Source organism: Blennius ocellaris, assembly GCF_963422515.1.
Source record: "Blennius ocellaris genome assembly, chromosome: 19".
NCBI classification, from domain to species: Eukaryota; Metazoa; Chordata; class Actinopteri; order Blenniiformes; family Blenniidae; genus Blennius; species Blennius ocellaris.
The window spans coordinates 25,122,268-25,144,610 of record NC_137668.1 but is presented as its reverse complement, the minus strand read 5'-3'; the positions used below and the strand labels follow the sequence as shown (position 1 = coordinate 25,144,610).

Genomic DNA, 22,343 nt, shown 5'->3' with positions numbered 1-22,343 from the left:
CTATATATCTATGATCTGTCTCTGGCTATCTATGTATTTATTAATTCTACGCCCCCCCCCGTCGCCCCCCAGGTAAAGCGGTGACGGTGAACGGGATGCCGGTGTCTCTGCCGCGGTCGTACAGCGGCAGCGGCCTTACCCTGGAGCGGGTGGGCCTCTACGTGTCCCTGTCGTCTCGGCTCGGCGTCACGCTGCTGTGGGACGGAGGTAAGGCCCCGGGTAGGGACGGAGGTAAGGACCCGGGTAGGGACGGAGGTAAGGACCCGGGTAGGGACGGAGGTAAGGACCCGAGTAGGGACGGGAGGTAAGGACCCGAGTAGGGACGGAGGTAAGGACCCGGGTGGGACGGAGGTAAGGACCCCGGTGGGACGGGAGGTAAGGACCCGGGTGGGACGGGAGGTAAGGACCCGAGAGGGACGGGAGGTAAGGACCCGGGTGGGACGGAGGTAAGGACCCCGGTGGGACGGGAGGTAAGGACCCGAGTAGGGACGGAGGTAAGGACCCGAGTAGGGACGGAGGTATGGACCCGGGTAGGGACGGAGGTAAGGACCCGGGTAGGGACGGAGGTAAGGACCCGGGTGGGGACGGAGGTAAGGACCCGAGAGGGACGGGAGGTAAGGACCCAAGAGGGACGGAGGTAAGGACCCGAGTAGGGACGGAGGTAAGGACCCGAGTAGGGACGGAGGTAAGGACCCGAGTAGGGACGGAGGTAAGGACCCGGGTAGGGACGGAGGTAAGGACCCGAGTAGGGACGGAGGTAAGGACCCGGGTAGGGACGGAGGTAAGGACCCGAGTAGGGACGGAGGTAAGGACCCGAGTAGGGACGGAGGTAAGGACCCGAGTAGGGACGGAGGTAAGGACCCGGGTAGGGACGGAGGTAAGGACCCGAGTAGGGACGGAGGTAAGGACCCAAGTAGGGACGGAGGTAAGGACCCGGGTAGGGACGGAGGTAAGGACCCGGGTAGGGACGGAGGTAAGGACCCGAGTAGGGACGGAGGTAAGGACCCGAGTAGGGACGGAGGTAAGGACCCAAGTAGGGACGGAGGTAAGGACCCGGGTAGGGACGGAGGTAAGGACCGAGTAGGGACGGAGGTAAGGACCCGAGTAGGGACGGAGGTAAGGACCCGCGTGGGACGGAGGTAAGGACCCGAGAGGGACGGGAGGTAAGGACCCGGGTGGGACGGAGGTAAGGACCCCGATGGGACGGGAGGTAAGGACCCGGGTGGGATGGGAGGTAAGGACCCGGGTGGGACGGGAGGTAAGGACCCGGGTGGGACGGAGGTAAGGACCCCGGTGGGATGGGAGGTAAGGACCCGGGTGGGACGGGAGGTAAGGACCCGGGTGGGACGGGAGGTAAGGACCCGAGAGGGACGGGAGGTAAGGACCCGGGTGGGACGGGAGTTAAGGACCCGAGAGGGACGGAGGTAAGGACCCGCGAGGAGGCACTCACAGCGCGGGTATAAACGCGACATGACGTAGCGCCGCCATTTTGGGCAGTTTTCCCGCTCGAGCTAAACTTAGCGGGAAGACAAAAGACAAAAATGTGCCTTGGCTCAAAAAGGTTGAAAAACACTGTTCTAATCCGTTGGGGTTGAGTGCCTTGCCCAAGGACACGCCGGAATAAAGCGAGTCTTGACGTCGGGCGTCGTCCCCCAGGAATGCGTGTGTACGTGCGTCTGGCGGCGGAGCTGCGCGGCCGGGTGGCGGGACTGTGCGGGAACTTCGACGGCGACGCGGAGAACGACTTCACCACCCGCCAGGGCATCATGGAGTCCACCGCAGAGCTGTTCGGCAACTCCTGGAAGGTCAGCCCCTCCTGTCCAGACCTGGACCACCAGGACCTCCGGGACCCCTGTGCTGTAGGTGCCACACACACACACGCACACACACACACACACACACACAGAGGTAAGGGGGTGTGGTGGTGACGCCTCGGTGTGTCCAGCTGAACCCGTTCAGGACGACCTGGGCCAGGAAGAAGTGTGGCGTCCTGACCCAGGACCTGTTCTCACCCTGTCACCTGGAGGTGCCCTACCAGCAGTACTACGACTGGTGTGTGTTCGACGCCTGTGGGTGAGTGTCCCTACAGCCATACATCCATACATCTGTCTGTCTGTCTATCCATTCATCCATTTATTCATCCTACATCCATCCATCCATCCATTCATCATCCATCCATCCGTCCATCTGTCCATTCATCCATCTGTCCGTCCATCATCCATCCATTCATCATCCATCCATCCGTCCATCCATCTGTCCATTCATCCATCTGTCCGTCCATCATCCATCCATTCATCATCCATCCATCCGTCCATCAATCGTCCATCCATCTGTCCGTCCGTCCATTCATTCATCCATCCGTCCGTCCATCCATCCATCCGTCCATCAATCGTCCATCCATCTGTCCGTCCGTCCATCCATCCATTCATCCATCCGTCCATCATCCATCCATCCATTCATCCATCCGTCCATCCATCATCCATCCATTCATCATCCATCCATCCGTTCATCAATCGTCCATCCATCTGTCCGTCCGTCCATCCATCCATTCATCCATCCGTCCGTCCATCCATCCATCTGTCCATCATCTGTCTATCCATTCATCCATCCATTGATCCATCCTACATCCATCCATCCATTCATCCATCCATCCATCTGTCTATCCATCCATCCATTTATTCATCCATCCTACATCCATCCATCCATTGATTCATCCACCCATCTGTCCACCTGTCTGTCTGTCTATCCATTGATCCATCCTCATCCATCTATCCTTCTACCATCCATACATCACATTTACATTAAGTGTGTGTGTGTGTGTGTGTGTGTGTGTGTGTGTGTGTGTGTGTGTGTGTGTGTGTGTGTGTGTGTGTGTGTGTGTGTTGCAGGTGTGACTCCGGCGGGGACTGTGAGTGTCTCTGCACGGCGCTCGCCACCTACGCCGAGGAGTGTAACCGGCGGGGGGTCTACATCCGCTGGAGGTCCCAGGAGCTCTGCCGTACGTCACACACACACACACACACACACACACACACACACACACACACACACACACACACACACACACTGACGTGGCTATGTGTGTGTGTGGCAGCCCTGCAGTGTGAGGAGGGGCTGGTGTACGAGCCGTGCGGCGCGGCGTGCTCCAGGACGTGTCCCGGCGTGGAGACGGGTCGTCACTCTCAGTGCGCGGCGCTGTCCTGCGTGGAGGGCTGCTTCTGCCCCGCCGGCACCGTACGGCACGGTAACCATACTCAGTACAGTCGGCGCGGCGCCGCAAAACATATATATATATATATATATATGTGTGAGGCCTTGTGGCGTTTGATAAGTACTCATATTGGTACTTTGTTTGTTTTGTTTTTTTTAATTATAAAAAAAAAAGAAAGATATTTTTAAATCCATTCCAGTCGTTCCAATGTGATTTTCTAGAGAAAATAGAAAAGTCCAACTTGTCCACATGAGCAGCAGGTTTGTTTGAGACTGTGGAAAGAAAAACTTTGTAGAAACCAGAGTCAGAGGTGGTGAAAGGATGGAGGAGAGGAGGGGAGAGGAGAGGAGAGGAGGGGAGGGGAGGAGAGGAGAGGAGAGGAGGGGAGGGGAGGGGAGAGGAGAGGAGGGGAGGGGAGGGGAGAGGGGAGGGGAGGGGAGGGGAGGGGAGGGGAGGGGAGGGGAGGGGAGAGGAGAGGAGAGGAGAGGAGGGGAGGGGAGGGGAGAGGAGAGGAGAGGAGGGGAGGGGAGAGGAGAGGAGAGGAGAGGGGAGGGGAGGGAAGGGTAGAGGAGAGGAGAGGAGGGGAGGGGAGAGGAGAGGAAAGAGGATCTCACTTTCTTACTAATTTTTTTGCACTGCTGTTATTATATTTTATTTTATTGAATTTTTTTGTGTATACTTATTTATTTATGTGTGTCGGCTCCAGGGTCGACGGCAAAATAAGAATTTCATTCACTGTGAAACCTGCTTTTACTGGCGATGTGACAATAAAACACCTTGAACCTTGACCCTTTGGCGTTGGCGTTACCGCGGCTGACCACCAGATGGCACTGTGGCAGCACAACGCCCCCCAGGGCTCCTAACGTTCTGGCTGGAGGCGGTTTGCTCAGGGGGTCTGTCCCGGTGTGTCTGCAGGCGACGGCTGCCTGGAGCCCCCCCGGTGTCCCTGCGAGTGGGAGGGCTCCCTGTTCCCCCCCGGCGCCTCCGTGGCCCGCCACTGCCAGAACTGGTGAGTGGAGGCCCCCCCCGGTGGCGGGGAGCGGGCGCTGCTCGGAGACACACCCCAGGTGAGTGAGTGTCTCCTTGTGGCTGCAGCTCCTGCGTGGACGGCCTGTGGCAGTGCGCCGGCGTCTCCTGCCCCCCTCCTGCCCCCCCGCCCTGCCTGGACTCCGAGTTCCCCTGCGCCGGGGGGGGCCGCTGCGTCCCCCAGCAGTGGGTGTGCGACAACCAGGACGACTGTGGAGACGGCTCGGACGAGGTCTGCCCGTCCACCTGTCCCCCGGGGAGCTTCCACTGTACCGGCAGGCCCAGGTGGGTCCGGGAGGGAGGAGGGGGGGGGGCGGGGGGGGAGGGGGGTTAGTGGGGTTTAGTTGATTTCTCCAGTTTAATCGAGTTCAGGTTTAATTTAAATTCAACAGGTCTGTTAAATAGAAAAAGTGTAATTTGGTTGAGCTATTTTGACTGAATTATTTAGTTTTATTATTATTATTATTATTATTGGTGTTATTATTATTAGCATTATTATTATTATTGTTATTATTATTATTATATTTTTATTGTAATAATTATTATTGTTATTATTATTAATATCATTATTATTATGATGAATATTATTATTATCATTATTATTTTTTTTATAATTTTTTTATTATCATTATTATTGTTATTATTATCATTCTTATTATTATTTTCATTATTATTATGATTATTTTTATTATTGTTATTCTTATCATTATTATTGTTATTATTATTATTAATATCATTATTATTATTATGAATATTATTCTTATCATTTTTATTATTATTATTATTATTCAGCTTTAACTGTTTGTTGACTGGAGCCCATTTTAGAAATGTTTAGTTTCCGACAGTCGAAGCTGGATTAAGTTAAACTAAACTGATTAACTAGTGTGTTAACTAAGAATGGGTGATTTGAGTTGAGTTTTATTCAATTAATTTGGACTCGGTCGACTTAATGTTGAGTGTTTTTGAGTTTCCTTTGATTAAATCCAGAACTCTCTCAGGTTGACTGGAAACTGATCAGGGATTAAATGTTCCTTTCATCTCTTTGTGTGAAGACGACCAGTTATTTGAACGTTGACTCTCCCGCCCCACGCTGCAGCGGCCCCTGCCTGAGCCCGGCCCTGCGCTGCGACGGCCACCCGGACTGCGCCGACCACTCTGACGAGGAGTTCTGTGGCCCCGCCCCCCCCGGGCCCCTGTGCCCCCCGGGGGACTTCCAGTGCGCCAGCGGGCGGTGCGTCCCGGCCGGCCGGGTTTGTGACGGCCGGCCGGACTGCGGCTTCGCCGACGGCTCCGACGAGCGAGGTGACGCTTCCCGACGGCAGACTCCGCCGCAGCGGCGCCTTCCCTCTCTCCTAATCTCACGTTACTCCTGTTTTACATTCTCTGCACCGGCTCCCCATCACATTTAGAATTGACTTCAAGGTTTTAGTTCTGACTTTTAGAGCGTTGCACGGTCAGGCTCCTAAACATGTGTCTGACTTGTCGTGCCCCTGGTACTCCTCCCGTCGCTCCCTTAGGTTCTCAGGTTCTCCTCACTGTCCCACGGACCCACTTCAAAGCCAGACGAGACTTGTCCTTTGAAGCTGCTGCTCCTAGATTGTGGAACAACCTTCCTTTGTCGCTGCGTGGAGCTGATCTGTTGATTCTTTTAAGAAGCAGCTGGAAACAGCTGTTCAGACAAGCTTTTAGTCGACATGGCTGTGATTGGTTCTATCTTTATTATGTCCGTACTATTTCATTGTTGTCCATGCTATTTTATTGTTTTTATGCCTCTGTGAAGTACCTTGTGATTTTATCTGTGAAAGGTGCTATATAAATAAAGTTTCTTCTTCTTCTTCTTCTTCTTCTTCTTCTTCTTCTTCTTCTTCACCTCTGTCTGTGTCGCCGCAGACTGCGGCGGCGTGGCGTGCGACGAGGGGGAGTTCCCATGTGCGGGGGGCCGCTGCGTCCTCTACCTGCACCGCTGCGACGGCCGGGACGACTGCGGGGACCTCAGCGACGAGACGGGGTGCGTCTGTCCCTCCCGTGTCTCGTCCCGGGACGTGGGGGACGCCCGGAAGGTGTGTGACCTCCTGCCCTGTTTGCCCAGGTGTGTGTGTGCGCCGGGGGAGTTCCAGTGTCCCGGGGACCGCTGCGTCCCCGCCGACCGGGTGTGCGACGGACACGCCGACTGTCCCTCGGGGACGGACGAGGACGTCTGTCCAGGTGGAGGTGAGAGACCGTCCCCGTCCCAGGAGGAGTTCCAGCCAGTGACTTTTTTTTTTTAATTTAAAAAAAGAGGTTTTTAAATCCATTCCAGTCGTTCCAATGTGCTTTTATAGAGAAAATAGAAACGTCCAACTTCCTCATGAGCAGCAGGTTTGTTTGAGACTGTGGAAAGAAAAACTTCCTCTAACAGGAGAAACTTTGTAGAAACCAGAGGAGGAGGTGGAGGAGAGGAGAGGAGAGGAGAGGAGAGGAGAGGAGAGGAGAGGAGAGGAGGGGAGAGGAGAGGTTGGGAGAGGAGAGGAGAGGAGGGGGGAGGAGGGGAGGGGAGGGGAAAGAGGAGAGGAGGGGAGGGGAGAGGAGGAGAGGGGAGAGGAAAGGAAAGAGGAGGGGAGGGGAGAGGAGAGGAGAGGAGGGGAGGGGAGAGGAAAGAGGAGAGGAGAGGAGAGGAGGGGAGGGGAGAGGAAAGAGGAGAGGAGAGGATAGAGATAGACTGGGTGGGGAGAAACATACAATACCCTTGTTATATACATATATATATATATATAACAAAAGCAAAAACAAAAGGACATAAAACAAAGTACAAAGAAAAGAAGAAGAAGAAAAAGATTTTGATAATTGACAGAACAAATAGAAGAAAGTAAGAAAATTCAGCAGCAAATCTCATCAATGAGGAGTGGAAGTACAGGAAAGCCCGCCGGTACGTGTCCTCCTGCCGTGATGTCACCGGACCTGGTTCCCCTGGAAACCACTGATACGTTGAGTGTGTGTGTGTGTGTGTGTGTGTGTGTGTGTGTGTGTGTGTGTGTGTGTGTGTGTGTGTGTGTGTGTGTGACTTCCTGTCCCCTGTCCCTGCAGTGACCTGTGCTCCCGGTCAGTTCCTCTGCTCCGACGGCTCTTGTCTGTCCGGGCCCCGGCTGTGTGACGGCTCGCCGGACTGTCCAGGCGGAGAGGACGAGGACACGACCCGCTGCTACCCTCCGGCCCCCGTCACCCCTCCGGCCCCCGTCACCCCGCCGGCCCCCGTCACCCCGCCGGCCCCCGTCACCCCGGGTAGGATGAGGCGACGTCGCAGCGCTCGGTGAAACCGGCGTAGATTAAAGTTGGTCTCCGTGTCGCCGCAGCCTGCAGGTCCTACGAGTTCGGCTGCGCCACCCTGCAGCAGTGCGTCCCCCGGGCGTGGCGCTGCGACGGGGAGACGGACTGTATGGACGGCAGCGACGAGCGGCGGTGCCCGTCGTGGCCGTGCGGGCCGGCCCAGGCGGCGTGCCTCAGCGGGGGGCAGTGCGTGGATCACCGGCAGCTCTGCGACGGCGTCGCTCACTGCAGGGACGCCTCGGACGAGAGCGTAGACTACTGTGGTGAGTCTCTGAGGGAGTAGAGGACAAGGAGGAGACAGACACACCGCTGGACGGACGGACGTCCACCTCCTCCTCCTTTCTTATCTTCTGGATCTCAAATGGACGAATCGGCCGCCATCAGTCATTTCACAGTCTGGATCCAGAATTCAGTCAAGATCTCACCAAATATTAAACTGTGGATGGAAACGTGTGTGTGTGTGTGTGTGTGTGTCCCTCCAGGCTCCGCCCACATCCCCCCCTGTCCTCCAGGCAGCTTCTCCTGCGACAACAGAACCTGTGTGAACGTGTCACGAGTCTGTAACGGCGTCCCGGACTGTCCCCATGGCGACGACGAGCTGCTGTGTGGTGAGTTCTCCTGACGGGACGAGAGAGAGAGACGGGTGAGGAGGAGGAGGAGAGAGAGAGAGAGAGAGAGAGAGAGAGGTGAGGAGAGAGAGAGAGACAGGTGAGAAGAGAGAGAGAGACAGGTGAGGAGGAGGAGAGACAGAGAGAGGTGAGGAGAGAGAGAGAGAGAGAGACAGGTGAGGAGGAGAGACAGGTGAGGAGGAGAGAGAGACAGGTGAGGAGGGGAGAGACAAGTGAGGAGGAGACAAGAGACAGGTGAGGAGGAGAGAGAGGTGAGGAGCAAGAGACAGGTGAGGAGAGAGAGAGCGGTGAGGAGGAGGAGAGAGAGAGAATGGTGAGGAGAGAGAGACAGGTGAGGAGAGAGAGGTGAAGAGGAGAGAGAGAGAGAGAGGTGAGGAGGAGAGAGAGCGGTGAGGAGGAGGAGAGAGAGAGAGAGGTGAGGAGAGAGAGAGAGGTGAGGAGGAGGGAGACGGGTGAGGAGAGAGAGAGAGAGGTGAGGAGAGAGAGAGGTGAGGAGGGGAGAGAGGTGAGGAGGAGGGAGACAGGTGAGGAGAGAGAGACGGGGGAGACAGTAAATCATTACCTGGATCCTGAGTTTCTAGAAAAGGTTTGAAGAAGTGATAAAGTTTGTAAAGACTCCAGAGACTCTTTACGTCTCATGTTGAGTCGTTTCATGAAGCTTCTGAATCTCTGAGGTGATTAGAAATAACTTTGTCTTGTGCAGATAGAACCGTCCCTCCAGCTCCCCCTGGTGGTCGGAACGCCACTGCGCCCTGCCCTGAGTTCACCTGCATGGATGGAAGCTGCCTCCCTTTTCACCTGGTGAGTCGTCGTCCACTGGGGGGGGGGGAGCGGGAGGTGTGCTGTGGTGCTCAGCCTCCACCTGTGTCCCAGGTGTGTAACGGTGCAGCAGACTGCCCCGACGCCTCCCCGCCGCCACCACTGGGGGGCGCCACAGATGAGCGGGGCTGCAGGGCGTGGGACCCTTGGGGCCCCTGGAGCCCCTGCAGCGCCACCTGTGGGACGGGCTCCACGAGCCGGCGGAGGTCCTGTCCTCCGGGGGACCTGCTGCTCCACTGCCGGGGGCCGGAGGTCCAGAGCCAGCAGTGCTTCAACACCACCTGTCCTGGTGAGACGCATTCCTGTCCAGGGGGGTTTGGGGACGAGACGTTTTGACTTGAGGCCTCAGTTTTCTCTGGACCTTAAAGTCCCGGTGAAATGTAAAACACTACTTTGTAAAAAAAAACATAGTTGGGGTTCTACTTGTCAGGTCCCTCCGACTCTGCCCCACCACTGTTGTCGCATAACAAAGTTATTGGAATTTTGAATCTCCAGCCGACGAAATCGGGGGAATCCTTCTTCTTCGTGGGCCATTGTGGGCGGAGCCTATGTGTGACGTCACGAGTTGTGCAGATCTCCATCTGTTGTGTTTATATCGGCTTGTTTCCTCTTAAATATCCAAGTTTTTACAGTGTTTTGAAGTTCTAGTCGGCGTTTTATGAGCCTTGATGAAAGATTGAGCCTGGAAGAGACCAGAGAGGAGAAAAGGAGCATGGCTAGCGGCTAGCGGAAGCCGCTAGCTCGGGCGGCTAGTAGACGATCAAGTAATACCTGGACTCATCTCCAGTGATTCCGCGCAGTTGGAAAAGCTCTTGGACATGTTGGATCCAGGAAGCCGGTCGTTCTGCCAAAAGTCCGGAGCCTCAAAGCCTCAAAGGTGAAAAGTGGCGGCTGCTGAGGCGAGGAGACGAGGACGAATGGAGGACGAAGCGTCTTCTGCTTCCTCAAACATGTTCCAGACGGGGTCACCGATGGCAGAACCACCTTCTGTGTCTTCTTCATCAATCACTGGGTTTGAAATGACCATGATGATGAAATCTGGTTCAATTCAGCCTCTTCGTGGTCAAAACTCTGATCCTCCATAATGTAAACACAACTTGGGCGTGTGCACAACTCGTGATGTCACTCTGTTATTGTCAGAAGCTCCGCCCAGCAGAGGAAATAGCGCCGTTTATCGGCTATTTTGTCTCTGATTGCCGTGTTTTAACATTTTACCTTCAGCCAGTTAGCATGAAAACGTTCTAGAAGAGACACCAGAGAGTTCTGGAGGTGGAACCTTCATTTCACTGGGACTTTAATCTTCTGACGTTAATCCCTGGAGTCTCCGTCTTGTAATGGACGGCGGGGTCGGTTCCCAGTGTCGAGGGTTCCGGCACCTTGTCCACCGGAGGTGTTCACGTCCCTTCTGTCCCACAGTGGACGGACAGTGGCTGCCGTGGGAGAGCTGGTCCAACTGTTCCAGCTGCGGAGGAGTCCAGGTCAGACACCGGGGCTGCGTCCCTCCCCGCCACGGAGGACGGGACTGTCCCCAGCTGCCCGGACCGTCCAGCCTGTCCATGGACATCGGTAAGAGACGTCCACACGCCGGGACTCGCTGAAGCTCCTGGTTCCCGAAGTCCAAGGGGGAGCTGAAGGTCTCTTGCTTGTCCTTCCTGTCCGTCCAGCACCGTGTCCCGCCGACGGCTGCTCCAACTCCAGCTGCCCCCCCGGCCTGGCCAGGCTGGACTGCGCCCCCTGTCCCCTGTCCTGCGTCCACGTCAGCAGCGGGACCACCTGCGATCCCACCGCGCCCTGTTTCTCCGGTCAGTCCGGCTCCGGAGGACGTCCCCCTGTCCCCCCCCCCCCCCCCCCCCGTCCCCCCACGGAACCACAAAGCACCCAGCGGTTCTCTCTGTTTGTGGGCAGGCTGCTGGTGTCCGCCGGGCCGGGTGATGAGCCACACTGGGCAGTGTGTGTCGCCGCAGCAGTGTGTGTGTGAGGTGGCGGGGGTGCGCTACCTGCCGGGCCAGCAGGTGAAGGTGGACTGTGAGGTCTGCGTGTGCGAGCGGGGACGGCCTCGCCACTGCCAGACCAACCCCGACTGCTCAGGTGAGGTGCGGTGCTTTGTTCGACAAACCCCAGTATCGAGAGCAATGATAGTCAAAACAATCAAGATTCTTCCTCATGTATAAATACTCTTCACCACTAGAGGGCAGCACAGAACTTTGCCGGTGAAATGTAAAGTGACAGACGTCAGTGTGGTTCATCTCCACCTCCTGCTACCATCTTGTATCAAAGTACTGTGTCAGTGACAGTGATGGAGAAGTTTTTGAAAACCAGGATCTCAGCTCTTCATCCATCAGGTCCAGGTTTCACACTGAGGGAGGCACTATTAAAAAAAGTCCTTGCTTTCTGGATTTACTGGATTCCTGTTGATAGAACTTTGATGAGAAAGACTTTATATTGTTAATAGAGGCTACAGAGTTTCACATTTTAACATTTCTGGGTGGTGGAGGTGTTCCTCCACAGTTTTCCAAATAAAAAAGTGTGTCTCGGCTCAAAAAGGTAGAAAAACACTGATATAAGATAAGATATTGAAGACGTCTCAGAGCGGCGCAGTTAAAGTATCTCCTCCTCAGTACAAAGGTACTACGACTCGTGGCCTTGCAGTCGTAAAGCAGCGTTCAACACAAACATGCATGAATCAACGATAACTTGCAAAATGTTAATTCCCATTGTACCGAGTACTAATAATTAATATAAAGTACACATTGACTTACCATGCTTCCCTCCGCAGCGCGCTGCAGCTGGTCCTCCTGGTCCGGGTGGGGCCAGTGTCTGGGGCCCTGCGGCGTCCAGAGCGTCCAGTGGTCGTTCCGCAGCCCCGTCCACCCCGGGGGGCCCGGGGGGTCCGGGGACCGCAGGGCCTGCAGGGGCATTTACAGGAAAGCCCGCCGGTACGTGTCCTCCTGCCGTGATGTCACCGGACCTGGTTCCCCTGGAAACCACTGATACGTTGAGTGTGAGTGTGTGTGTGTGTGTGTGTGTGTGTGTGTGTGTGTGTGTGTGTGTGTGTGTGTGTGTGTGTGTGTGTGTGTGTGTGTGTGTGCAGCTGTCAGACGGAGCCGTGTGGGGACTGTGACTTCCAGGGTCGGTCTCACGCCGTCGGGGATCGCTGGCGGTCCGGCGAGTGTCGGTTGTGTCGCTGCCCGCCCAGCCTGACGGTGCAGTGCTCGCCCTACTGTCCCTACGCCGCCAGCGGCTGTCCTCAGGTACGGCCGGCGGCCGCGCGTTTTAATTCAATCAATAAAAGATTCTGCTCTGAATCCCAATTTTTATTGTTTATATCTGAATATACGATTTATTTGATTAAAGAAACTCTGAACATACAATATATTGGTTTGATTGTAAAGGTGTGTGTGTGTGTGTGTGTGTGTGTGTGTGTGTGTGTGTGTGTGTGTGTGTGTGTGTGTGTGTGTGTGTGTGTGTGTGTGTGTGTGTGTGTGTGTGTGTGTGTGTGTGTGTGTGCAGGGTCTCAGGCTGATACCAGGAGAAGGAGACCGCTGCTGTTCTTGTCAAGGTAACTTACAAACACACTTCCACCATAAAGATCCTGACTTCCTCATCATTGTTTTTTTAACAAATTATAATAAAGATTTTTTATTAAAAAAAATGTTAATTGCACCCAAACGTTCCGTCTGGTTCTTCAACACAAGGGTTCTGTCACATGGGTCTGGTTCTGTCACTTGCAGGACCAAACGTCAGCACGCTGGTGACGGCGGCTCCGGTCACTGTGACCTCCGGACCAGCAGAGGGCGCCACACCGCTTCCCACGTACCCTCTTCCTCCTGGAGGTCAGTGTGGGAGGAGCTTTATAGTAGTTATTTATATATATATAATTATGTTTCAAGTGTCATTCATGATTATATTTTTATGATCCATTATTATGTTTTACTGGAGGAACAATTTCTCCTGGTTTGGAGTGTGAGGCCTTAAGATGGGCTGGTGACCTGTCCAGGTGTATCCTGTCCTCACCTGTCCTCACCTGTCCAGGTGTATCCTGTCCTCACCTGTCCTCATCTGTCCAGGTGTATCCTGTCCTCTCCTGTCCTCACCTGTCCAGGTGTATCCTGTCCTCACCTGTCCTCACCTATCCAGGTGTATCTTGTCCTCACCTGTCCTCACCTGTCCAGGTGTATCCTGTCCTCACCTGTCCAGGTGTATCCCGTCCTCTCCTGTCCTCACCTGTCCAGGTGTATCTTGTCCTCACCTGTCCAGGTGTATCCTGTCCTCACCTGTCCTCACCTGTCCAGGTGTATCTCGTCCTCTCCTGTCCTCACCTGTCCAGGTGTATCCCGTTCTCTCCTGTCCTCACCTGTCCAGGTGTATCTCGTCCTCTCCTGTCCTCACCTGTCCAGGTGTATCCCGTCCTCACCTGTCCTCACCTGTCCAGGTGTATCCCGTCCTTACTTGTCCTCACCTGTCCAGGTGTATCCTGTCCTCACCTGTCCTCACCTGTCCAGGTGTATCTCGTCCTCTCCTGTCCTCACCTGTCCAGGTGTATCCCGTCCTCTCCTGTCCTCACCTGTCCAGGTGTATCCCGTCCTCACCTGTCCTCACCTGTCCAGGTGTGGCAGGTGTATAATGATGTTTTGTCTCCCTGTGTGTCCAGACGAGTGTTGGTCTCCTCTGGGGCTCCAGACTCTCCCGTCCTCCAGTTTCACGTCCTCGTCCCAGCAGGACGGTCACCCCCCCCGACGCAGCCCGGCTCCATGGCTGGGACCCTCACAGGGACCTCCAGGTAACCAGTCTGTGTTGAACTTCCTGGAGTCCGGGGGACGTCCCTCCCAGGTCCTCTCCAGGATGTCTTCCAGCACGCGGGACAGAACAGCGTCTTTCCGTCCTCTGCCGCTGTGCAGGGCTGGAGTCCAGAACCGGAGGAGTACAAGGACCTGCCCCAGCGGAGCCCCGAGGGACATGATGGCTCCCTGCAGAGCCCCTACCTGCAGGTGGACCTGCTCACACCCTACAACGTCACAGGTAAAGCCCCCCCCGCCCCCCCCCCAGGAGACGAAGGTTTGCCCCTGTACACCTCTGTGTCTCCTGCAGGTGTGTTGACGCAGGGCGGCGGCGTCTTCGGGACGTTCGTGTCCAGCTTCTACCTGCAGTTCAGCTCAGACGGGCGGCGCTGGCTCACCTACCAGGAGCTGGTCGCCGACGCCCGACCCCGAGCCAAGGTCTCCCCGCACTCTCTGAGAGACGGTCCCTCTGCTGCTCCTGGTCTTCTGACCGGTGCCCCCCCCCCCCCCCAGGTGTTCCCGGGGAACCACGAGGACCGCGGCGTGGAGGAGGTGCGGCTGGACCGGATGGTGTCGGCGCGCTTCGTCCGCCTGCTGCCTCACGACTTCCACAACGGCATCTACCTCCGGCTGGAGGTGATGGGCTGCGGGGACGGGGACGGGGACGGAGACCGGTGGTGGACCTCGCCCAGCCCCCCCCTCCCCCTCCTCCGCCCCCCCGGCCGGAGGCTGCAGAGAGAAGGAGTACCGCTGCGGTAATGGCCGCTGCGTGGCGGCCGGGCCTCTGGGGGTCGTCTGCGACGGAGTGGACGACTGTGGGGACGGATCTGATGAGACGTCCTGTGGTAATCTGCTCCGTCTCCGTCCTCTGACCTCCTGGAGGACACTTCAGCTCACTCACTAATTAACTCATACTCATAGTGTACTCATAGTGTACTCATGGTGTACTCATAGCATACTCATAGTATACTCATAGGATACTCATAGTGTACTCATAGTGTACTCATAGCATACTCATAGCGTACTCATAGTGTACTCATAGGGTACTCATAGTGTACTCATGATGTACTCATAGCATACTCATAGCGTACTCATAGGGTACTCATAGTGTACTCATGATGTACTCATAGCATACTCATAGCGTACTCATAGTATACTCATAGGATACTCATAGTGTACTCATAGGATACTCATAGTGTACTCATAGGATACTCATAGTGTACTCATGGTGTACTCATAGCATACTCATAGCGTACTCAGTGTACTCATAGTATACTCATAACACTCATAGTATACTCATAGCATATTCATAGTGTACTCACGCTGGTTTTTCTAAAAACAACCAAATGAAAGTAACACAGGACCACATTCTGCATGTAGTTCTAGTGTATCAGCAGGTACTGATCAATACTAATAACAATACTGATCAATACTAATAACAGTACTGATCAATACTAGTGACAGTACTGATCAATACTGAAGTAACCCCAGTGACCCCTGCAGGTACGCGACCCCCCTCCACTGCTGCCAGCTGCCCCCCGGGGCAGTTCTCCTGCCCGCCACCAGGGGGCTGCATCGCCGCGGGGCAGCGCTGTGACGGCGCCGCCCACTGTCCAAACGGAGAGGACGAGAGCGGCTGTCACCATGGCAACGCCAGCAGCCAGGCAGACAGGTGGAGAAGCTGAGCGTGAAGGATGGCAGTGATTCCAATCACCTGTATTGATCCGTGTTGTTGTTGTTGTTGTGCACCGGCAGGCCGTACAGCCCCACCCCCGCCCCCCTCAGGACTCCATCCATGGCCTCCGTCACCCACCCGGCTACAACGGTGAGGAAACTTTATACGGAAACGGCTTGTTTCTGGATTTACTTGATTCCTGTTGATAAAACTTTGAGAATGACTTTGATGTCTTTGATGAGAATGACTTTGATGTCTTTGATGAGAAACACTTTATATTGTTAATAGAGGCTACAGAGTTTCACATTTTAACATTTTCGGGTGGAGGTGTGCCTCCAGAGTTTTCCAAAGACAAAAAGTGTGTCTTGACTCAAAAAGGTTGAAAAACACTGGTTTATATAACTGAACTCAGAGGATGATTCCCACTTTTCAGTGCATTAAAGACAATAATGTCGTCGTGACTCATTCCGTCCTTGTTCACAGGTGGGAGGTCTGGGGTATCACGGTGAGCGTCACACACATTCAGACCCCCAGACTTTACGGTGTTCCAGTGATCCAGCCTGACGGTGTTGCTCCGTCACGTGTTGCAGGGATCTGCTCCGCCCCTCTCGGCCTGGAGGACGGGAGGATCCGCTACGGCCAGCTGAGCTCGTCCTCCCACGGGGAGAACAACCCCGCTGACGCCGGACGCCTTAACATCGTACCCAACGTGTGAGTGAGCGGCGGTTCTTCACCGCTGAGGCCACGCCCACACGACGAGAAGAAACTAGCTTTTATCTCAAAAAGCCTCCGTCCACACGTCTCTATGAACTCGACTCTACATGTAGTACACCTGCCAGGCCTTTAGGGGCGCTGTGACTCACCAGACACACCAAAAGACAGATGAAGACAGCACGTTGAAATTTAGAACTACTTCCTTCTCATAAACCTCTATATTACTCTAGTTCTATAGGTCTATGGCCCTGCTCCTCCTGCTGCTAGCGTCAGTAGCTTCTAGTTCTATAGGTCTATGGCCCTGCTCCTCCTGCTGCTAGCGTCAGTAGCTTCTAGTTCTATAGGTCTATGGTCCTGCTGCTAGCGTCAGTAGCTTCTAGTTCTATAGGTCTTGATTATGCCATCTTCATCTGGCGGTGCACCGATACCGGTGTCAGGTATCGGCTCCGACACTGATCAAAGCTTTGATCAGTGTCTGATCAGGTTGGTTCTCGTCCTTTATGATCGTCTCTGGTTCAAATTGTGTTTGTGTGGCTGCAGTCAGGTGATGGAGCCCGGGTGGAGCCCCCTCCCCACCGACCCCCACCCCTACTTCGAGGTGGACTTCCTGGAGCCCACCTGGGTGTCGGGGCTGGTGACCCAGGGCAGCCAGCGCATGTGGGGGTACCTCACCAAGTACCGGCTGGCCTTCGCCCTGCACCGCAGCCTCTTCACCGACTACTCTGAGGACGGGGGGCCCGGTGGCCCCGCCAAGGTGTCTGCACTACCGGGGGTGGAGGGGGAGGGGGGGGGTTTGGTTCTCTTAGACCTCATGGTTCAACGTGCGGCGGTTCTACCTGCAGGTGTTCGAGGTGCGGATGGTGGGCAGGACGCCGGTGACCCGCCGGCTGGGTCGGCTGGTCCGGGCGCGCTACATGCGCATCGTCCCCACGGAGTTCAGACACACCTTCTACCTGCGGGCGGAGATCCTGGGCTGCAGAGGAGGTGAGCTCGCCCTTCAAACCGTGCCCGTTGCCACGGAAACGGGAGCAACGGGCCACACACACACACACACACACGGTCCTCTCCGAACGGTGACCAGGGTAGAACTGCTTCCTGTGTCTCTGCAGAGGAGCTGGTGACGCCGGGCGGTCGGAGCACGGCGCCCCCCGCTGGCGGCAAAGTGCGGCGCTGCGACCCGAGCCAGTTCTCCTGCACCTACAGTGAAGAGTGTGTGTCTGCGGCCCTGTTGTGTGACGGGCGTCCAGACTGCAGGGACCACTCCGACGAGAGCCTCTGTGGTAACGCCCAGTCATGAAGACACCTCTTGTGTCTCCGGAGGGAGGGGGGGGGGGGGGGGACATGGAGTGTGTGTGTGGAACAGGGAACATGGAGTGTGTGTGTGGAACAGGGAACATGGAGTGTGTGTGTGGAACAGGGACGGCGGCGCCCGGAGGGTTCCCCGGCCTGCAGAACCAGACCAGCGTCACAGGGGGGCCTGGAGTCGCACCAGGACCCACCGGCCTGCAAAACCAGACCGGCGTCTCCTCCTCCACAGCTGGTCTGTCCTCATGGGACATGTCCTCTGTCGAATGCTGGCAAACTATTACCTTCCTCTTGGCTCTCCTTTCACTTTATAACCTTTACTGCTACTTTATTGATACTTTATAACTATTACTGCTACTTTATTAATACTTTGTAACCATTACTGCTACTTTATTAATACTTTGTAACCATTACTGCTACTTTATTAATACTTTGTAACCATTACTGCTACTTTATTAATACTTTGTAACCTTTACTGCTACTTTATTAATACTTTGTAACCATTACTGCTACTTTATTAATACTTTGTAACCATTACTGCTACTTTATTAATACTTTGTAACCATTACTGCTACTTTATTAATACTTTGTAACCTTTACTGCTACTTTATTAATACTTTGTAACCATTACTGCTACTTTATTAATACTTTGTAACCATTACTGCTACTTTATTAATACTTTGTAACCTTTACTGCTACTTTATTAATACTTTGTAACCATTACTGCTACTTTATTAATACTTTGTAACCATTACTGCTACTTTATTAATACTTTGTAACCTTTACTGCTACTTTATTAATACTTTGTAACCATTACTGCTACTTTATTAATACTTCACAATTACTGCTACTCTGCTCCTCAGGGGTCACTACAGGTCATCCAGGACTTCACGTCACGACGCCGCTGCGCCCCGGAGGACCCGGTCTGCAGACCACCGCAGGTGAGATGGCGAGCTGCTGCTTCTTCCGACTCTGACTCGCGGACGGGGTCTGACCGTGCTCCTCCTCCCTCCTCCAGCGCCGCCCGTCACCCCCACCCCCCAGGACGGGGGTCTCTGCCCGCAGGGTCAGTTCGCCTGCCGCTCCGTCGGCTGCGTGGCAGCGTGGCGGGTGTGTGACGGCCGACGGGACTGTGCTGACGGGGCGGATGAAGAACGCTGCGGTAGGGAGGCGACGGGGGGGATGGAGGGGTGTAGGGACTGTGTGGCGTCTCAGTCCGTCCACCCGTCCATCCATCCACCCATCCATCCACCCGTCCATCCATCCACCCATCCATCCACCCATCCATCCATCCACTCATCCATCCACCCGTCCTTCCACCCACCTGTCCATCCACCCGTCCACCCACCCGTCCATCCACCCATACATCCAGCCATCCATCCATCCACCTGTCCATCCACCCGTCCATCCATCCACCCGTCCATCCACCCATCCATCCACCCGTCCATCCATCCATCCGTCCATCCACCCACCCATACTTCCAGCCGTCCATCCATCCACCTGTCCATCCACCCGTCCATCCATCCACCCGTCCATCCACCCATCCATCCACCCGTCCATCCACCCATCCATCCACCTGTCCATCCACCCATCCATCCACCCATCCATCCACCCGTCCATCCACCCGTCCATCCACCCGTCCATCCACCCGTCCATCCACCCATCCATCCACCCGTCCATCCACCCATCCATCCACCCGTCCATCCACCCATCCACCCGTCCTTCCACCCACCTGTCCATCCACCCGTCCACCCACCCGTCCATCCACCCGTCCTTCCACCCACCTGTCCATCCACCCGTCCACCCACCCGTCCATCCACCCATACATCCAGCCATCCATCCATCCACCTGTCCATCCACCCGTCCATCCATCCACCCGTCCATCCACCCATCCATCCACCCGTCCATCCATCCATCCGTCCATCCACCCACCCATACTTCCAGCCGTCCATCCATCCACCTGTCCATCCACCCGTCCATCCATCCACCCGTCCATCCACCCATCCATCCACCCGTCCATCCACCCATCCATCCACCCGTCCATCCACCCATCCATCCACCCGTCCATCCACCCGTCCATCCACCCATCCATCCACCCGTCCATCCACCCATCCATCCACCCGTCCATCCACCCATCCATCCACCCGTCCATCCACCCATCCATCCACCCGTCCATCCACCCATCCATCCACCCGTCCATCCACCCATCCATCCACCCGTCCATCCACCCGTCCATCCACCCATCCATCCACCCATCTGTCGCTCCATCCATCCGTCCAGTGGAGTAGTGTGTTAACTTGTGTGTCCAGGCGGGACGCCGCGGCCCCCCGTCACTCCGCCACGCCCCCTGCTGCCCAGCCCCTGCTCCCTGAAGCAGTTCACCTGTGCGAGCGGCGAGTGCGTCCACCTGGAGCGGAGGTGTGACCTGCAGAGGGACTGTGTGGACGGGTCGGACGAGAAGGACTGCGGTAATGTGACTGGGACACCTGGGGGACCTGGGAGACCTGGGGGACCTGGGACACCTGGGAGACCTAGGGGACGCCGTGCCGCGGTGAGACACAGCCTCATTCTTCTCCGCTGTCCCCCCCCCCCCCTGTAGTGGACTGCATCATGTCCCCCTGGACGGCGTGGAGCGCCTGCAGCGTGTCCTGCGGTCTGGGCTCCGTGTTCCGGCAGAGGGACCTCCTGAGGGACGCCCTGCCTGGGGGGGCCTGTGCCGGGGCCCAGTTTGACAGCAGAGCCTGTTTCCCTCAGGCGTGTCCAGGTGTGTGACCCCCCCGACCTGCAGGAGCCCGTCAGGAGCCCGTCAGGAACCCCCGCTGAGCCCCGATGCTCAGACACACAGTGGTTCTACCGTCACACTCTCACTGCACACTTTAGTAAACTAACTTTCCTCTCGGTGAGAGATCAGCTGCTACTTGATGAAAATGTTGAGATTCCCGTCATTTCCTGCAGCGCTTCTTAGTTTTATTGTGAATGTTTACAATTTGAACGAAACCTTCTGGTGTAAAATACAGTTAAAAATAACTTCTCCTGTCGCTGTTGCATTCTGGGTGTTTTTACAAACGGGGAGCTTTCATGGCCGATATTTCATCTCAGGTTATGTTCAAATTGTTGTTGTTTTTCATCAATATAGTAGAGAGGGTATAGAGAGAACTTAATTATTTTTTTATTGAAAAGGTGGGTTAGTGGGTTTAAAAAAAAGTTTTTCTGTATATCACAAGTTGAATATTCAGATTTTTTCTGTTAGTTGATGCTTCCATTATGAGCTGCAGTGTTGTCCTAACGTCTCCGTGTCCCCCGTCAGTCCACGGCCTCTGGTCCGGCTGGACGGAGTGGTCGGACTGCGACGCCCGGTGCGGAGGCGGCGTCCGGCAGAGGAACCGGAGCTGCTCCGCCCCTCCCCCGAAGAACGGCGGCCGGGACTGCGAGGGCATGAGCCGGCAGAGCCAGAGCTGCAACCTGCAGCCCTGCGGCGGAGACACCGGCACGCAGACAGGTGGCGCCGCGGCTCACCGTCCCCGTCCCTCCCGTCCCCCCGCGGCGTCTCACCTGTCGTCTTCTCGTCCCCAGGTTGTGTTGGCGGCATGACGCCGGTGACGGAGGACGACTGCCGGGCCGGGAGAGCCGAGCCCTGCCCCCCCACCTGCTCAGGGCTCGGCTCCACCGCCAACTGCTCTGCAGCCTGTGTGCCGGGTAGGTCACGGGGGGGGGGGGAGGGACAAGGGAGGGGGGACAAGGGAAGGTGCAACACTTTGCTGGAAATCCCTCAAAAATCCCTCAATCTGTTGGTTATAGTTTATTTAATGTAAAACACTACTTTGCAAAAAACGATAGTTGGGGTACTACTTGTAAGGTTCCTCCGACTCTGCCCCACCACTGTTACAACAAAGTTATTGGAATTTAGAATCTCCAGCCGAGGAAATCGGGGGAATCCTTCTTCGTGGGCGGAGCCTATGTGTGACATCACGAGTTGTGCAGATCTCCATCTGTTGTGTTTATATCGGCTTGTTTCCTCTTAAATATCCAAGTTTTTACAGGGTTTTGAAGTTATTGTCGGCGTTTTATGAGCCTTGATGAAAGATTGAACCTGGAAGAGACCAGGGAGGAGGAAAGGAGCTGCTAGCTCGCGCTGCTAGCAGGAGCCGCTAGCTCGGGTGGCTAGTAGACGATCCAGTAACACCTGGACTCATCTTCAGTGATTCAGTCTTCTAGCTCTTGGACGTGTTGGATCCAGGAAGCCGGTCGTTCTGCCAAAAGTCAGGAGCCTCAAAGCCTCAAAGGTGAAAACTGGCGTCTGCTGAGGCGAGGAGACGAGGACGAATGGAGGACGAAGCGTCTTCTGCTTCCTCAAACATGTTCCAGACGGGGTCACCGATGGCAGAACCACCTTCTGTGTCTTCTTCATCAATCACTGGGTTTGAAATGACCATGATGATGAAATCTGGTTCAATTCAGCCTCTTCGTGGTCAAAACTCTGATCCTCCATCATGTAAACACAACTTGGGCGTGTGCACAACTCGTGATGTCACTATTATTGTCAGAAGCTCCGCCCAGCAGAGGAAATAGCGCCGTTTATCAGCTATTTTCTCTCAGATTGTCGTGTTTTAACATTTTACCTTCAGCCAGTTAGCAGGAAAACGTTCTAGAAGAGACACCAGAGAGTTTTGGAGGTGGAACCTTCATTTCACTGGGACTTTAAGTTAATGAAAGCAGCGAGTCTGTTCTGTGTCCAGGGTGTCGCTGTCCCCCGGGCCTGTACCTGCAGGACGGCCGCTGTGTGGACTCCAGCCAGTGTGTGTGTCAGTGGGACGGGGGGACCCTGCAGCCGGGTCAGGTGACGGTCCGGGACCGGTGCTCGTCCTGGTGAGAGACGACCGTCC

General features: G+C 55.3%; 1 protein-coding gene across 1 annotated transcript in view; it reads left to right on the top strand.

Annotated features, from left to right (window-relative positions):
* The window catches only part of LOC308143917 (SCO-spondin-like), a gene marked incomplete at both ends in the record, with an annotated part of 83,966 nt that overhangs the window by 15,313 nt on the left and 46,310 nt on the right, over positions 1-22,343 (top strand). Inside the window, 40 exon segments of the mRNA XM_080514860.1 lie at positions 73-207; positions 1,657-1,859; positions 1,946-2,073; positions 2,889-2,998; positions 3,095-3,244; positions 4,127-4,220; positions 4,307-4,522; positions 5,334-5,539; positions 6,128-6,245; positions 6,327-6,448; positions 7,301-7,495; positions 7,567-7,803; positions 8,023-8,148; positions 8,873-8,970; positions 9,043-9,277; positions 10,405-10,554; positions 10,653-10,790; positions 10,894-11,076; positions 11,765-11,924; positions 12,080-12,239; positions 12,499-12,547; positions 12,720-12,821; positions 13,640-13,716; positions 13,718-13,768; positions 13,887-14,007; positions 14,077-14,464; positions 14,466-14,611; positions 15,270-15,438; positions 15,522-15,591; positions 16,001-16,152; positions 16,696-16,909; positions 16,998-17,139; positions 17,265-17,435; positions 18,324-18,401; positions 18,479-18,622; positions 19,770-19,928; positions 20,060-20,224; positions 20,768-20,959; positions 21,034-21,156; positions 22,197-22,326. Coding sequence (XP_080370986.1) covers positions 73-207; positions 1,657-1,859; positions 1,946-2,073; positions 2,889-2,998; positions 3,095-3,244; positions 4,127-4,220; positions 4,307-4,522; positions 5,334-5,539; positions 6,128-6,245; positions 6,327-6,448; positions 7,301-7,495; positions 7,567-7,803; positions 8,023-8,148; positions 8,873-8,970; positions 9,043-9,277; positions 10,405-10,554; positions 10,653-10,790; positions 10,894-11,076; positions 11,765-11,924; positions 12,080-12,239; positions 12,499-12,547; positions 12,720-12,821; positions 13,640-13,716; positions 13,718-13,768; positions 13,887-14,007; positions 14,077-14,464; positions 14,466-14,611; positions 15,270-15,438; positions 15,522-15,591; positions 16,001-16,152; positions 16,696-16,909; positions 16,998-17,139; positions 17,265-17,435; positions 18,324-18,401; positions 18,479-18,622; positions 19,770-19,928; positions 20,060-20,224; positions 20,768-20,959; positions 21,034-21,156; positions 22,197-22,326 — 6,007 coding nt within the window.